The 17,498-nt window shown below is 30.0% G+C and overlaps 2 protein-coding genes across 2 annotated transcripts; both read left to right on the forward strand.

Annotated features, from left to right (window-relative positions):
• The first annotated feature begins 661 nt into the window (after positions 1–661).
• Positions 662–3,596, forward strand: LOC123300767 (UDP-glycosyltransferase UGT4-like). The gene is made up of 3 exons (XM_044883414.1): positions 662–1,577; positions 1,641–1,863; positions 3,006–3,596. The coding sequence occupies exons 1-3, from the start codon at positions 729–731 to the stop codon at positions 3,503–3,505; spliced, it is 1,572 nt and encodes a 523-aa protein (XP_044739349.1). The 5' UTR covers positions 662–728; the 3' UTR covers positions 3,506–3,596.
• Positions 3,597–12,195: 8,599 nt separating this feature from the next.
• On the forward strand, positions 12,196–14,631 carry LOC123301265. The gene is made up of 2 exons (XM_044884000.1): positions 12,196–12,256; positions 13,671–14,631. Exons 1-2 carry the CDS (start codon positions 12,237–12,239, stop codon positions 14,629–14,631), a joined length of 981 nt encoding a protein of 326 aa, XP_044739935.1. The 5' UTR covers positions 12,196–12,236.
• The last annotated feature ends 2,867 nt before the right edge of the window (positions 14,632–17,498 follow it).

Raw genomic sequence — 17,498 nt, forward strand, 5'->3', positions numbered from 1 at the left:
GTTTTATTAACACGTCTTTCATATAGTTTTTCTGTCGAAAAGTGTTCATAACTATTGTTATTTAAATTAATTTTATTCAATTTTTTCCAAGAACGTTTTTTGTAGCCAAGCGTTTACCATCATTTTCTTAATTAAATTATCTTTCTACTGATACCAATTTAGATTGATTAACAGATCGGTGTAGATCTGTTCATACCACCTGATCAGGTAAGTCAATAAAGGTAAACACAGCGATCTGTTAACCAATCGAAATTGGTGTCAGCAGAAAGATAATTTAATTATCAGCAAAAAACCGATTAAAATTGGAAGGAAAAAATTGATTAAAATTAATTTAATTCACAATAGCCGTGAACACTTTTCGATAGAAAAACTCTTATGTCTCATCTGGCTATGAGATGGGTGAAGTTCGACCTTAAACCATCGTGTGTACTATAAAAAATAGATTTCGGGCAATCATTCTCATTTCAATTATCCCGTATCTGTTTAACAGTGACCATGACTCTTCTTTAATTAAAAAGATAAGTGACAACGGGAAAAAATAATTTAAACAAATTGATATATTAAAATTACAATGCATGTTTTCAAGGCTTTATATTTATCAATCTATGATTTGATAAATCATTTTTATAAATATGTAATTTCGGCAACCAAACCACTATCGTTTAATGTTTATAAGTGAGATACATCAATTAATTACGTATTCAAAAATTTACGATTGTCAGTGAAACATGTTATTAAAAATGAATTTTATTGTTGTGGCATTGTTAGGACTGTGCTTAGTGAATACAACTTTAAGTGCTCGAATATTATTCGTAATGATAGCTCCATCCTTAAGCCATCACATATTCTTTCGGCATCTAATCAAAGAACTGTCTTTTCGAGGCCATGATGTCGTCTCAATTACTCCTGATCCTATGAATGATCCAAAATTAATAAATATAACAGAAATTGATATTCATAATGAGATGTATGGTTCGTTCGATGCCCAAACATGGCTTGAAGCAGCTCAATATAAAAAACCTTCAGAAGTTGATATTATGCGATCATTTTTGCCAGCTTTTTACAAAGCAGCTGATCAAGTATTGAGTGCACCTAAAATTTATGAATTAATTCATAATCAAAATGAACATTTCGATTTAGTGATAGTTGAAATGTTAATGGTTAACGCTCATTTCTTTGGTTTTCGAGAACGATTTAATTGTCCTGCTATTGGTTTAGCGTCTTTGGATACAAGTCTTAATGGCATGGATGCAATTGGAAATCCAGCCGATCCTAATTATTATGGTAGCTTTTTTACTGAGTTTTCGGGTGGAAATTTGAATTTTTGGGAACGGATACAATTATTATGGCATCATATTGATTTTCGATTGTATTATTACTTTGAATTTTTACCAATCTCCGATGTAATGATTAAAAAACATTTTAATATAACTGATAAAACGGCTTGGGAATTGGAAAAGTCTGTGGATTTAATACTAACTAATACAAATCCTATATTTCATATACCCAGACCAAAAGTTCCAAATTATATTGATATTGGTGGCATGCATATGAGAGAACGAAAACCATTACCAACGGTCAGTTCAAGCATTTCCTCTGAGGTCACCTACAATTTATTAACAAATATTTATTTATTTTAGGATTTGAAACAGTTTTTGGATGATTCGAAACAAGGTGTTATTTACTTTAGTTTAGGCTCAAATGTAAAAAGTATAAATTTACCAACTGATAAAAGGACAGTTATACTTAATGTATTCAGAAATTTGCCTTATAATATATTATGGAAATGGGAAAATGATACTTTACCTGATAAACCTGGAAATGTTTTAATCAAATCTTGGCTCCCCCAACAAGACGTACTAGGTTTGTACTTTTTATTTTGCCTTATTTAAATCTATCTGATCGTCTCAATTCCCCGGGAACGAACATTTCGAATCTTATTTTGAGCCAAGTTTTACCATATAGTAACGTATAGTACAATGAAACTAAGTTTCCACAGTTGTTAATTCGATTGTAATAACTATGTACCAAAAAATCGACCTCCCAGGTGCGTGTCTAACTCCCTTATTAAGTGGTAGTTTTGGGTTTTAATCAGTTTTTTACAAATTAAAGAAAGTATGCTTCAAATTAAAAAAATTAAATTTACAAGATGGAAATTTTTCATTTGATCGAATGAGAAAAAAATCCCATTTTAAAATTGGCATATTTTGGTCAATTCTAGCTTCAAAAGTGATCGAGATATGCCAATTTTTTTTCTCATACGATTAAATGAAAAAGTATCCATTTTGTAAACCATTAGAGATAGAACAAAAGTTTAAAAGCAAAAGTTATTCCTTATAAAAAAAAATTAACAACTTTTATTTGAATCAGTACTTCATTACATCACTGTTTACCCGTGAGGGCGCAACTTAGGAAAAAACTTTGGTGTCTATTTTCTCCTAAACTACAAAAAAAAATGTGTTGAAAATTTTTAGGTTAACTTCAACTAGTGGTTTTGTGAAACATTCTAGAAAAACAAAAAAATTCCAGAAAAAACTTTCGAAGTTTTCGAAATATTTGAAAATATTTTCGAGACGCCCTCACGGATAAAAAGAGGTGTTTAGAAAAAAATATTTCAATAAAAGTTTGTTAATTTTTTTATAAGAAATAACTTTTACATTTATATTTTTGTTCTATCTCAAACGTTTACAAGATGGATATTGGCATATCTCGGCCAGTTTTGAAGCTAGTAAGTTGAAAACAACAAAAATGCGCACAACTAAATAAGCTAGAATTTTAGTTGAAATTTTTTTTTATTTGATTCATACTTTTATTGTAATTTGTAAAAAACTGATTAGGCGCGCCCCTATGTGATTGACTTTTTGGTACGAAGTTATTACAACCTAATAATCTGTGGAAAATTTCAAAGATGCATCAATTTTTTCTTTATTACTATGATATTTTATTTAATTTGGTTGTGCTAATAGTATTTTCGTGAAAAATTACAAATGTATTTTCAATTACAGATCATCCAAATTTGAAAGCGTTTATCACCCAAGGTGGTATACAATCCATGGAAGAAGCTATTCGAAGTAACGTACCACTTATTTGTGTACCATTTGGCGGCGATCAACCGTTTAATGCCCGTCGAATTGTAGACCTCGGAATTGGTAGACGTTTACCTTTTGATGATATAACCGCCGACACGCTACTAGATGCCATAACCGATGTAGCTTCCAATCCAAAATATAAGAAAAGTATTACAAAATTAGCTTCAGTTTTATGGGATCAACCTACAAAACCTTTAGATCGTGCTGTTTGGTGGGTGGAATATGTAATTCGACATGGTGGTGCTAAGCACTTACGTTCTCCTGCAGCTGATTTTCCGTGGTATAAGTACTTGATGCTAGATATTATTGGTTTTGTTTTAGCTGTAGGAATTATCGCTTTAATTTTAATTATAAAAGTGATAAAATTACTTTTTAAAATTATCCCTTTAACAAAAATTAAATATAAGGAAGAATAATAAGCTATGTTTATTAGATGAGACACAATTTAACATGAGACACAACATAATTTTTATGTTGAAAATTTCTGACAAGCATGGTTAATCTTGAATGATAGAATTGAACATTTTATAATAAAAATTTCATTTCTAGGCTTCTTTTCTTCAAAAAGTAATGATTTTGTCTGTTGGATAGCTAAAGGTTAATCAATAATTATTAATACAGGATGTTTCTTATTAACTGCAGAACTATTGCCTCATGAAAAAACTGAGAAAAAAAAAAGGAAATATTATTTACCAATTTTGATATGATGCCTAATTTACGAGATAATTACCCTACTCTTATTATAATAAATTAATAAAAAATACATTCCTCAAAATGATATTCATCCAATAAAACACTAGTTAAACAGACGATGTGTTTTATCATAGCAGAAGAGGTCTCTAAATGCAAAATTAATACAAAAAACCCTATTTGGCTACTATGTTATTATAAAAACTAACTTTTGGCTATCGTGCGAATATCACATACCTTAATCAAATACATGCTAAGATACACATACTCACAGACAAACCACACTATGTATATTGTGTTGCAGTTGTAAAGTGATGTTTAAAATTAAGTGTTATGTATTACAAAATTTAACCCCCCCACCCCGTACCTATATTAATATATAATTTGATACCTCCCACATCTAAGTGTCTCTGTATTGGTGAATTTTTTGTTTGTTTTCTTTATAAATAACGACAACAAAATACTTTTTACAATCAATTATTGTTTTATCAAAGATGCATGCTTGTCCCCTCTATATTCTAAAGTGACACATACTAATTTAATGAATTTGATAAGTCTATGAATTCATACATCTTTCTATTTTTCCCATAGCCACATCTCCCGAAGTAGGCCTCAGATTGAAATTTGGTAAATAGCTTTTCCATTTGTCTTGATAAGATTAATTAACTGGTATAATTTTCTGCTATCAATAACAGAACACTCTGTATAGTGGTTTCATTGAAGTTGTTTCTAATTTTCGTAAAAAATACTAATAATTTAATTGACTTTTTAGCTCATGTTTCTAGACAGAAATGTATAAAAAAAAAAATAAACTAACATTATCTTTAAAAAATATGTACATACCATAAACATAATGTTGTAACTGGTAAGATCTTATCATCTGTGATAAAAATAATTTTTTATAATGACTTATCGTTTTGATTTATTTAAATCATCTTTTAATCCAAAAACAAATTCACATTAATTTCCTAAATATATTTTTAAGATTTAACATTTCAAGGTACCTAATCCTTATTTCAGACACAAAGTCATAGGCAGATTATCCATAAGGCAACTAAGGCACATGTCTACAGGCGCGAGGCCTGTGTGAAAGTTTTTAAACAATCATAAAATTAATTGTGTAAATAAATACCTATGCAAAAAATACAGTCCGTCGATATTAACATTGTATAGTTATTCAAATGTATGACAGTCTCATTCATATAATTTCTGCAGAAAGGGAAAATTATAATAAAAATGAACAGCAAGCCTCGCTTGGAACTCTCAATGGTCAAAGAATACAAAAAAGACACAAAAAAGATACGGGAGAGATAGCTCACAGCAGATGAATCTTGAGAAGTAATTCCTTCTTCATTATCTTATCCGGGAAACATTCAGAGAGACAGTAGATATATCTAGTAATTATATATATAGACAGACTTGTGGTAGAACTTCAAAAGAGGCGAGAGTTATTTTTACAGTAAATTTTCGTTTTTAAGAAATTTGAACACTGAAGAAGTTAAAAATAGAGCAATTATGGAAGTAAGATTTATTCTGTTGATTTAGAAAAATATTTTTTGATGAATCCATGTACGTTCTTATTTAATAACGACATTTCGAGCCGGGGAACTGTCCCGAACAACCAACGCAATTTTACAGGTTCTAAAATATAAAGAACTTGAAACTATAAAGAACTAAAAAATATTTTTATTGATAGATTTTCATTACGAGTGATGCTTACTTTCAAAACTGCCTATGGGCGCAAAATTTCTTAGCCGGCCACTGCACTAAGCTGCAAATTTAGGACCAACTTTGTCTTAGTAATATTAATATTATTATTCTTTATTGATATGGAAATCAAAATATTACAATAAAATAAACAAAAATATATAAAAAAACAAAAACAAAATATAGATATTACATTATCCTACATAAACATAGGTAAAGAAAATCTAATTTACGTATTTATAAATTAAACAAGAAACTACCTAATTAATTAAACAAAGGGATGTAGAAAAGCTACAACATTAAGATATTTTGCTCCCCTCTGGTGATGATCCAATCTACTATAAAGACTAAGACTTGGTTTAGCACTAATGTCCTGCAAGGATGCCAGCAAAGATCTCTCCTTTATTTATTTTTTTAACTTGTTTTGAACTGATATCTTCAAATGGTTCACGAATACCAAGTTCACCTAGTTTCATAATATATTGCTCTCCGCTTTTCCCTTTCATACATAAGCATTGCAAGGTTTTATTACTATTTATAGTTAGCAAATAATAATTTAACGCTTTTTTAACACACAAATTCTCTGGTGACATTACATCCAGTTCCATGTTGACAGCAGAATTAGGAATAGACTTTGGAATAAACAGAATTTCTTTATAAAAGTTATAAGCAAAAGTATTTATAATTCTTACTAAAACTAAGCCGTTACTACAACTAAGTCCCCAAATTTCACTCCCAAATGTGATTATAGGAAGGATCAAAGCACTGAACATACTTAAAACAATTCTGAGAGGAAATTCTTCAAAGCTGTACAATAATCGTCTGATTTTCATTAGCGCTCTTTTGCTCTTTTCAACAATATTTTCTACATGCATATTCCACTTACCCACTTCCCGTTATGGGTCACGGTTACTCCTAAATATTGAAAGTATTTCACATTCTCCAGTGCAACCCCATCATATGTCCAAACTTCGTTTGCAGCAAACTTACAACCATAGTCTTAGTAATAGTGTTCCGTTGTCCCTTCGAGTACGGATTCAAAAAGGGAGGTTGCCTGTTTCATCCGTATGAACGAATATGTGTGTTTTGCTGAACGAATATGGCACTCACTAAAACAATCCAACACAATTTTCGGATATAACGCAAATATTAGCGGAATTCTTCACGCCCGAATTCAACAAATGATTTTCATTTAACTATTTACATCTGAGTGAAGTTGCGTTAATATTATAAATACAGCTAAACAATTTCTTAATAAATAGGACACTTCACTATTGAAAACCACGTCGGAGCATAAACCATTGTTCAAAAAAATGTTTCAAACAAAAGGTGTTTATTTTTTGATAAGGAACATTTTTTTACATTTAAACTTTTGTTCTATCTCTAGCGGTTTACAAGATGGATCCTACGGACGCAAGACCCAATTGACCTACGTTGCTCATTTACGAACTCAGCCTCATTTTTTACGTCCTGAGTTCGCTGTAAATATTTGCCTGATATCTTGTTTCGTTTTTGAATTATCGTGTTCACAGACAGGCGGACGGACAACCGATAATGGACTAATTAGATGATTCTATGAACACTAATACAAAATTTTTTTTCGTAGCATCAATATTTAAACTTGGGACTTAACTTAGTATACAACGAGTAAGCATTTAAATGTAATTTCTCCGTTTTTGAGACATTCAAAAAAAAAACCAGCAATATTTATACATTTTGATTATTTCCTGAAATAGACTCACCAAGAGTATATGCTTATTATTTTGAGTAACCGTCTACGATTCAATCAACATGTTAAAAAAGTTTTATGACAAATTTAATTTCCTAACACCGCGTGAAAATAAAATAAAATAGCAATAAAATGTAAAATATAAAGAATAAAATATAAAAAAAACTTAAAAGTTGCTCGAACTCGAGAGCCGGTGATTTTCGACCTGCAATCTATTAGTCTGCTTTGTTGAAAATAAGCTCCTTTATAAGGAGGCCATCAAATTACAAAACACATATATTTTCACTTTCATGTCAATTTTTCAATTCCGAAAAACAAAAAATAGTTCATGAGCGAATCTTCTGTTTCGTAAAGAGCAAAAAAGTTCAAAATGGTTTTACAATGCGATGAAAAATTTAGCAGAAAAAACTACGATGTAGGTATAGATATAAGTATATTTTTATACCATGTGTATATGTAATATATGTCAAGGTTTACTAAGTTTAGTCCCAAGTTTGTAACGCTTAAAATATTGATGCTTCGAACATAATTTTGGTATAGGTGCTCATAAAATCACCTAATTAGTCCGTTCTCGGTTGTCCGTCTGTCCATCTATGAACACGATAACTCAAAAACGAAAAAAGATATCAAGCTGAAACTCAGGACGTAAAAAGTGAGGATAGAACAAAAGTTTAAATGTAAAAAATGTTCCTTATCAAAAAATAAACAAGTTTGTTTGAAACATTTTTTCGTAAACATCACTGTTTACCCACAAGGGCGCAAATTATGCGTAAATTGTATAGTATGTATTATAAGGGTATATCAGTTATGTATGTGTGACATGTATGTATGTATAATGTGATAGAATAATCAATACTGCCTATACATTGTATTTCAACAGTTAACTCAGTCAATTATTTGTTTTTACTTGTTTGTTTTCAAATTCATCTTCAATTTAAATAATATTATGTCTGAATTTATCTACGCTACTCTAAGTACTTTTTTCTAGTTTTTAAGTGCCAATCAAAAATGTCTGCCGAAAGAAGTAAAAGTTAGAAAACTTTATTCTTAATTATTTAATTTTATCATCATAATTCGTTAATATAATATTTACGAATATATAAGTATAATCATATTTACGAATATATAATTGCAGTGTGTCTCAAAATGCCTTCTCCTAAAATAAATCAGTTTGCGTTTCTCCCAAATTTTGAAGTCAATAATTAGTCACATAAAGGAATACATAAAATAGCCATTCTTAGAGAGTCCTCAATAATAGCTTCAATTTGAAGATTTTTTTTAAATGTTTCTTTTTATATATTGTTTAAAATCAGAAACCATTCAGAGGTGCGAAATAATCTGGACAATGTCCCGACTGATACATCGACGGCCAGTCTAAATCGCATATGATAGAAGTTTAGAATTCTAAGAGTATATTAATTTTATTCTGCAGGTATCTTTTTAGAAAGAATTTTTCCAAATTTTATTCCCTAAAAGGGTGAAATATTGGATGAAAGTTTGAATCAAAATATATACAATCCGTCATTTTTGAGTTCACCACTTAAAAATTCCTTCGCCTATAGAATTCTACATTATCAGCAAGTAACATGTGCTGTATTTTATTTTCAAAAAATTTAGCGCTCCGTACCAAAAGTAAAAGTCCATTAAAAAGTGAAACCGTCATTTTTGAGTTCACTACTAAACCGATTTTAAAAATCCTTTCACCTATAGAATACTACATTATCACCCATTAATATGAGTTGAATTTTATTTTCCAAAAATTTAGGTTTCCACACCAAAAATTGAAATCCATTTTTATTGTTATTAAGTTAAAATATTTATGTGCGCAAGGGTGATTTCCATATATAAGTTGCACAAATATTGTTTAAACAATAAAACAAGTAACTAGTAGTTATCTACATTGTCTTCAATACTCTTACCTTCACTTTTGTTCACTAATTATTGCGAACTAGACACTTTCATTACTAGCCATCTATCCATGTTTTGCATAGCAGTCATGTTTAAAAAGCTTTCGCGGGATTTTTTCAATTTTGGAGGATTATACCCCCCCCCCTCTTGATTGGGATTAGGAGGTAGAGTCTTGGAGGAAAACGACAGAAACAGCGATATCTTCGACTTGTATTAAAAATCCGACACTGCAACCTCGCAGGGATTTTTCCCGTGCGTCTCCGGAATTAAAATATATTTCTTGGTTATAAAAATAGCAAAATCAGAAATACTTTGTGTCCCATGAAACTTTCAGAAAGCTTGAATTGACCAGTGAAGCAGGCGAAGAGCAGCTATTACATTGAAAAAAAATTCTTAACACCAGTCGGTATGAGGCTAATGGTGCCACGATGGTGTTACAACTACCGTACGGAATTGAGTGGTGACACAAACGCATGATTTATTTGTATAAAAGTAATATACCGTCTAACAAAATAAAAAAATTGTTATTTTGAAATGCAACATAGTTTTAAACAATCTTCCTTAGATTGGTTCTACCACTTATAAATATTATAACAAAATACTTATGTGATTGTCACAACCACATGTGCAGGTTTATTAGGTTTCTTTCAAAAAAAAAAAAATTAGATTTCTTCGAGTCGGATTTGAACCAGCGAGTCTACCGCTTAGCCAACTGCCCTGATGCTTATTATATACCGATGCTTATTATATACGCCCCAATAAATATGCTATATATTATAAAAATGTTCAATAAGTTTATTTCAAACTTTCTCTAAGTTAGTAACAACAATCTTCATGTAGTTGACACAATCCAACTATGTACGAATTTTATTTTTCCATCAATAAAATGCATGACTTTTTGTGATTTTGTATCAATGAATTCATATTTTAAATTCAACCTCCTTCTATTGTAAATATAAATTTAGCTGTACTTGTTCCAATCATAAGGAAATAGACCTTTTTCATGAAAAATAGAAATGCTTTTGGTTAATTTTTTATGAAAATATAGCTCGAGTAGAACCTGTAACTCAAAAATTACGCATTTTTAACAATAAAAACACGAAGAAAAAAATTAAAAAGATTTTTTTTTTGCTCCACTGCACACGTGATCTCTGACGTCAATTCGACTAGTAATGACAATAAAACGGTGTCACAAGCCGTATTAATATAATGTTGATATCAACTTTAAAGGGGTTGTCTATGTATTTCATTTATGAAAGTGAAGAATTAAATGCCTCCAAAAATCGACTCGGGATTTTCAAAAGCAGGTCAAGGAAATCTATCGAAAATAACTATTTTTATGGTATGGGAGTTTTCGTGGAGTAAAAGCAACTTTTTGAGTACTAATTTTAATAAGAAGATACGTAACATTCTAAGGAGTAGAGCTATGAGGACACTGCAATTGAATGGGTTTCTGTCAAACGAGAAAATCACCTTTGCACAGTACGAGGTAAAATGTGCCCTGAACATCGAATTCGCAATAAAAATTATACGGTTGAGCTGACTGTTGGCGAGAAAGAAGAAAAAGTTGTCAATGCCAATATATTGATTATTTGATTATTTTTGTTGTTTTGAAGTAGTATTCAGAAACAGAGGCACAAAACACGCCCGATATATTTTTATACGCAATTTTTCATCGTCACTATTGACCGGTTTATCTGTCATTGCCGGTTTATTTCATTCGCAATCCGTATATTTCTTATAACTTATAACTTTATTCTTATAACTTCGTGAGTTTTCGGATCGTTTTCGCCAATTTGAATTTTAATGATTTTCAATACTTTTTTTCTCGGTGATATGACTCAAATAAAATCGGGGGAAAAAATTAGCCCATTCATCGAGACATTTACTTTCATTTAAAAGAAAGAAAAAAAATGTGAAAAGGGTCTATTATTTGAAAGTATATTTACCTTATTTCAATCTGAAACAGCCAACTTCGGAATGAGGTTGTCACACATCAGATTTTTCCAACACCCTTTATTCAAATGTTATTTTAGATTATTTAATGTGAAATTCATATTTTATAATAATCATAATAATAATAATAATAATTTAATATATACAGAATTGAAAGTGTAACTGTAGATGTAGTTGGAGATGGAGATGGAGATGTAGATTGAAGAGCTAAAATGCAATAATATATAATATTATAATATTATTTATATCAGCCATGATGAATAAAATAAATATCATCTCTCATTTGTGTATACGTATATACAATGCTCTGATGCTAAATGGAATTTGCCCACGAGACCAATAGATTAACCGTTGAGTAAATTTATATGTCAAATTATGTAAATGTGACAGCAGAAATGATCAGTGCCGCACAGTTAACGGAGCTTACTATTACGCTAATACGGTAATACCGTACAATATAAATAATCATTTCTCCTTTATACCGCAATCATTCTGGCTTTTCGTCTATCAAAACAATAAGAGTAAATCTAAACTGATCTCCATACCACAAATACATAAATCCTAACAACTTTACAATAACTCTTTTGAAATATTTGTAACACGTCAAAATGACTGACGACGATATCAGAGCTGCGTTTTTTGGTAATAATGTCTTGAAGTTGTCGATATTTGTGATAGTCGTGAATATGAACTGCCGGCAAAGGAGCTAATTATTATAGACCCTGTAGCCTCTAGGCCCCCTAATAGGCGGATTCCACCATTTTCTCTTGCAGTGGATCTTATCCGAAAGCACGTATTTTCCAGCCACATTTAACTCCACTCCCGGAATATTTTTTTATTTTTGAAATTAATTGAATTATTATTGGCGAATAAAAGTTTGAACCTCTCCCTTGAATAATTCCTGAGTATGGGCCTGAGTATGTAACTATAGTTACGTTATTCTATAAAAAATTTTGAATCGTTTGGCGAACAATTTTAAGTAAATGAGATTTTGATAGGAGGCTGTTTTCATTTGTAGGTATAAAAAGCAAAAAACAATATACATTATCTTCACTAAAACATAGTAATTGAAAGTTATTTATTAATTTGTCAAATAATTATCGTTTTCGAATTTAAGACAATTTAAATAAAGAAGACAATTTTGTTTCTTTGAAATAATGGAGAATATGAATACCACGTAAGTGTTTAAAAACTATTGATATGTATTGATGTTGTTTTAAACAATTTTAATCAGGGCACTTGCGGTTTAGTAAGTTCCAAAAAAATACCGCATTTTTTCAGCATATTTGTTGTTGTTTCAAAATGTATCGTCTCTTAATCTGTCAAATTAAGTCACGTTGCGTAAGGCAAGCGTAAAAATTCCTTTTGTCCATTTAGTTATCAGGACTCTAAATTTGTTTACTTATAAAAAAAAAAAAACTAAAATTGTTAGTCCGGTGAAAATAGCACCCCCAAATACGAAGTTTCATAAACTACTGATTAGATTCGTTTTTCCATCATTTGTCCACATTTATCCACCCAAAATCCGTTTGTCCACCCTCTAATTGGAAGCTATGAGACACTTAAAAATTTTTACATCAGCATCCCCAGATACAAATTTTCATAAAATTCAGATGTGATTCGTTTGAAAATTATTTGTCCACGTTTGTCCACCCAAAATTTTTGCTTGGCAACCCATCAAAATAAAGTTATGACAAAAATAAATATTTTTCTCCATTAATAAAAATTCACAATTCTATCACAATTTATAAAAAAATGTGAATGGTTAGCTTTTGTAACATTATTGGTAGGATTTTTTTTATTGTTAGAATTCAAAAATTTAAACAAACTCTAAGGTGACAACTATTCACAAACCGATCAAGTGATACGCAGACTCGCTTACAGAAGGTTTAGTATCGTCTTTTATAAGATATAATAACAATATGTACTTTTTATTAAACACTTGTTTTTTAAAAGTTGCCACATTAGTTAATTGTTTCAATTTAGCTTGAATTCTAACAATAAAAATAATCCTACCAATAATGTTACAAAAGCTTATCATTCACATTTTTTATAAATTGTGATAGAATTGTGAATTTTTTATTAATGGAGAAAAATTTTTATTTTTGTCATAACTTTATTTTGATGGGTTGCGAAACAAAAATTTTGGGTGGAGAAACGTGGACAAACTGTTGCTAAACGAATCACATCTGAATTTTGTAAAAATTCGAATTTGCGGGTGCTGATGGCAAATTCTAATTTCCTCAAAATTTAAAATTGGAGGGCTAGCGAAAAAAAAATTTTAGGTGAACAAATGAACTAAAGAAAATTTTAATTTCCTCGATAACTTAAAATTTAAGGGTGGACAAATAAAAATTTTGGGTGGACAAACTCGGACAAATAATTTTCAAACGAATTACATCTTAATTTTATGCAAATTTGTATCTGGGGGTGCTGATGTAAAAATTTTTAATTGACTCTTAGCTTCCAATTAGAGGGTGGACAAACGTGGACAAATGATGTACAAACGAATCTAATCAGTAGTTTAGAAAATTCGCATTTTTCACAGGGCTAAAATTGTATGCTTATAAATCATATTTTGAATATTTCAGGCTGGCCCACTCTGGCCCATCGGCTGATGTCGAAAAATTAGTTGATGGCCAAATTCCTAAGAGAATGAAAAGAAAAAGAAGGAAAAGTACTATTTGTAGTATCTGTCCAACAACAGACTTTGAAGAAAGTCATTCTTACAAACAGTCAAAACAAGATTTTGAAAAAAACAATGTGCAAAAATCGAATGAAACTCAGGTAGGCGAATTTGAAAAAACAGATCAAAATGTAAGCGGATCGGAGATAAACGACCCAAGCGTAGAAAAATTGGAAACTAATTCATTATCGGATGTCATATCAACCGGATGTGTTGATGAAGAAAGTATAACTTCTTCGCCAGAAGTAACGTCTTCGTGTGTTACGCCACCAATTATTAATAATGAAGAATTATCAAATTTTTTAACTGATAACACAATATCAGCAGACGAAGAAAATATAACGGAAAATAATGTAATGGTTAAAATTTCAGAATATTGTCGAAATTTAAATTTGAAAAACAATCCATCAAACGAACTAGAAATTCCTATAATAGATTTAACATACAATGAATTTATTAAGAAAGAAGATTCTGAATGTGAAATCGTAGAAATTGTAGACCAACCAACGTTTTTATCAGAACAACAAAAAGATATTATTAAAAAAATAAAAACTTGTATGTTATTTATTTGTGGTTATGCACGTACTTTCAAGAAAACTAAGTTAGATCAAGTGGAACAAGCTCGAGAGGAAATATATATAATTGATATTATTGCAAATAGAGCTAGGACAATTGAACCGATTTTATCTACACATTTACATTATTTCAACGATAACATGTTTAAAGCGCTACGAGACGCTATTAATGAATCGACAGCGGATAAAAACTTCACTATTGAAGACGTTAAGCATGCGTTTTACTCATTAATTATTCCATCGCAACTATTGCGAAAAGAATTTTTAGAAATCGAATTTTTAAACGAGTAGTTTTAGAAACGAAGATGCGCACTAACTTTTTGTGCGACCTTTTTTTATGTACCTATAAACGTATTAATTCAATAAAAAAATAATAATAATGACAACTCGAATTTTTACAAATCAATTCGTAAACGGCTTCTATTATGGGCAGACAAGAAGCATTCAAACTACGAAAATATACGAACAGGTCCGAAAATATGCGAAGATTTTACTTTTTTCGTTACAAGTTTATGCGCATAATGAAAGAAAAGACTACAATAATTGTGGTCTTTTTTTTCATTACGCGTTCCTTCAGAAATTATTTCTGTAGGCCTTGAAAAAAAAATTTTGTTTTTAACTGTAAATTGGTTGAAAAATTCTGAAAAATTCACAATTCAAAAATAAACAAGATTATACGAAGATAGAAAAAGTTTCAATTACATATACCATTTGAAAAGAAAAAGTTATTTATGTTTTAAATCGAGAGTGAGTAAAACGCTCATAACGCAAGCATTTATAATATATCTCATACATCAGAATAACACATTACAGTTATAATTTATAAAGATACATATTTTTATAAATTATTTTTAAAAAAATAAATTTAATCTGACATTTTACTGCTCCATCTATGAACCATAAATTAAAGATTTCTGTAAAATTTATAATAAAGTACGTAAAACAATTCATGGCCATCTTTTCTGATATACTCAAACAATTGACTGAGTTAATTGTTGAAATACCATGTATAGACATCGTGATTAAGGAATATTCCCATTTAATACATGCTTTATAATTTGGGCTAGATTTGCGGCCTCAAGGCTAAACAACGATGTTTACGAACAAATGTTTCAAGCAAAAGTTGGTTATTTTGTTATCAGGAACATTTTTTACATTTAAACTTTTGTTCTTTCTCTAATGGTTTACAAGGTAGGTCCCAAAACCCAATTGACTTATGTTGCTCATTTACAAAACTCGACCTCACCTTTTACGCCCTTAGCACGCTATAAAAATTTCAGCGTGATATCTCTTTTCATTTTTGAGTTATCGTGTTGACAAACAGGCGGGCAGGCAATCCAAAATGGACTAATTAGGTGATTTTATGAACACCTGTACCAAAATTTTGTTCGTAGCATCAATATTTCTTAGCGTTACAAATTTGGGACTAAACTTAGTATACCTTAATATATTTCATATACCTATATATGGTATAGAAATTGAAAACTGTGCATATATTTTAGCTGTATGTAAAACAATCCCTTTGAGTGTTATGGAAGGAGGATAAGTGAGATCAAGAGAGTTGGAGGCTTTAAAACGGTGGAAGTATAGATCAAACTAGTATATTATAAATGTGAAAGTAAGGATGTTTGTTTGTTACGATTTCACACAACACAGTGAGGTGGGCGGGTATCAGACTAGTAATAATGTGAATTAAATAAGAATAAAATAAATTTTTTATATATAATAATATCTAATGGAATACGAGTATCTCTTATAAAACTAATCAACTAATCGGCAATGTATGTAAAAAAAAGGAAAAGTGATGAAAATGAAGGTATCCAATCAAGTTCACAATAACATAAGCTCAACACTGGCGAAACATTATTTCAAATTTGGTAATTGTACTTTCAATAATTGTGTAGGTACGTCACTTCTTGTAATTGCAATAAAAAAAATAACTCGTAAAATAAATACTAAAAGAAAAAAACGCTAGTATTTCCCGTTCTACTTTTGAAAATGGGGTAAAGAAATTGTATTTTTGACGAATTAACATATTTAGTTTTATTTACATTTCATTTTTCATACAATTTTGCATTTCCTTTTTTCCTTATTAGTATGTAAATTTCCCAAAAACGGTAAGATATTTCTTACACTGAAAAAAAAAAATTAAAATAATGACAACCTCATCCCGAAGTTGGCCGTTACATAAAGTAAAAGTAAAAATACTTTCAAATAATTGCCTAAAGATTGGAACAAGTACAGCTAAATATTTGTATTTACAATTGAATTTAAAATATGAATACATTGATACAAAATCAATGAAGTGAAATAAACAAATTCATTACTTCTATGAAAGACATTTAATTTAGTTTAAAGTCATGCATTATAGTGATGGAAAATAAAATTATACTTGGTTAGAATATATAATCGTGTAAATAAAGCGAACCGATGAATTAATAGTAAATTTCATTACGTTTGCTTTAAATAGAGGATTTGGCTATAATAATGATCGCATATCTCTCATGTCTAGTCCATAAATGGAATTTCGTGTTTTGATAAAATACTGTTTTCTGAAGGGAAAAAATACAGAGTCCGGAAACTCATTATCAAGCCAAGTTTTTGCTTCCACTGTATTTTTTCCCTTCAGAAAACAGTATTTTATCAAAACACGAAATTCCTTTTTTTCCATTTTTTTCACAATAACAAAAGTTGCTTCACAAAAGACGCTCTATCTCACAAACTAATTGACTTACAGACGTCAAATTTTGACACGAATCATTTGAAGGTTGGTACTATATAAAAATAATATGCATTTAATACTAGCGACGCCATCTATGTGTCAGACCGGGGACTTATCAGCCAACCTATTATGTGATTGAGCCAACTACATGAAGATTGTTGTTACTAACTTACAGACAAACTGCTTATTGATCATTTTTATAATGTATACTATTTTTTGTTATATATGCATCAAGCATTCATTAATAGCGCAGTTGGCTAAGCTGTAATGTGACTTCTAAGACACTAAAATCAATAATAGTCCATACGTCGCTGGTTCAAATCCGACCATAAGAAATCTATCTAATTTTTTTTCTAAATAAACCTATTAGCAGGTATAAACCTTTTTTTTACCTGCTCATGTAGTTGTGATAATCACATCAGTATTTTGATGTTGA

The sequence above is a fragment of the Chrysoperla carnea genome, chromosome 5, assembly GCF_905475395.1.
Source record: "Chrysoperla carnea chromosome 5, inChrCarn1.1, whole genome shotgun sequence".
Lineage (NCBI taxonomy): Eukaryota > Metazoa > Arthropoda > Insecta > Neuroptera > Chrysopidae > Chrysoperla > Chrysoperla carnea.

Excerpts from the sequence above, each read along its gene's own strand:
- LOC123300767 (XM_044883414.1), top strand. The coding sequence starts at position 729 with ATGTTATTAAAAATGAATTTTATTGTTGTGGCATTGTTAGGACTGTGC. Across the intron at positions 1,578-1,640 it reads AACGAAAACCATTACCAACG|GATTTGAAACAGTTTTTGGA; the intron begins GTCAGTTCAAGC and ends TATTTATTTTAG. Across the intron at positions 1,864-3,005 it reads CCCCCAACAAGACGTACTAG|ATCATCCAAATTTGAAAGCG; the intron begins GTTTGTACTTTT and ends TTTCAATTACAG.
- LOC123301265 (XM_044884000.1), top strand. The coding sequence starts at position 12,237 with ATGGAGAATATGAATACCAC. Across the intron at positions 12,257-13,670 it reads ATGGAGAATATGAATACCAC|GCTGGCCCACTCTGGCCCAT; the intron begins GTAAGTGTTTAA and ends TGAATATTTCAG.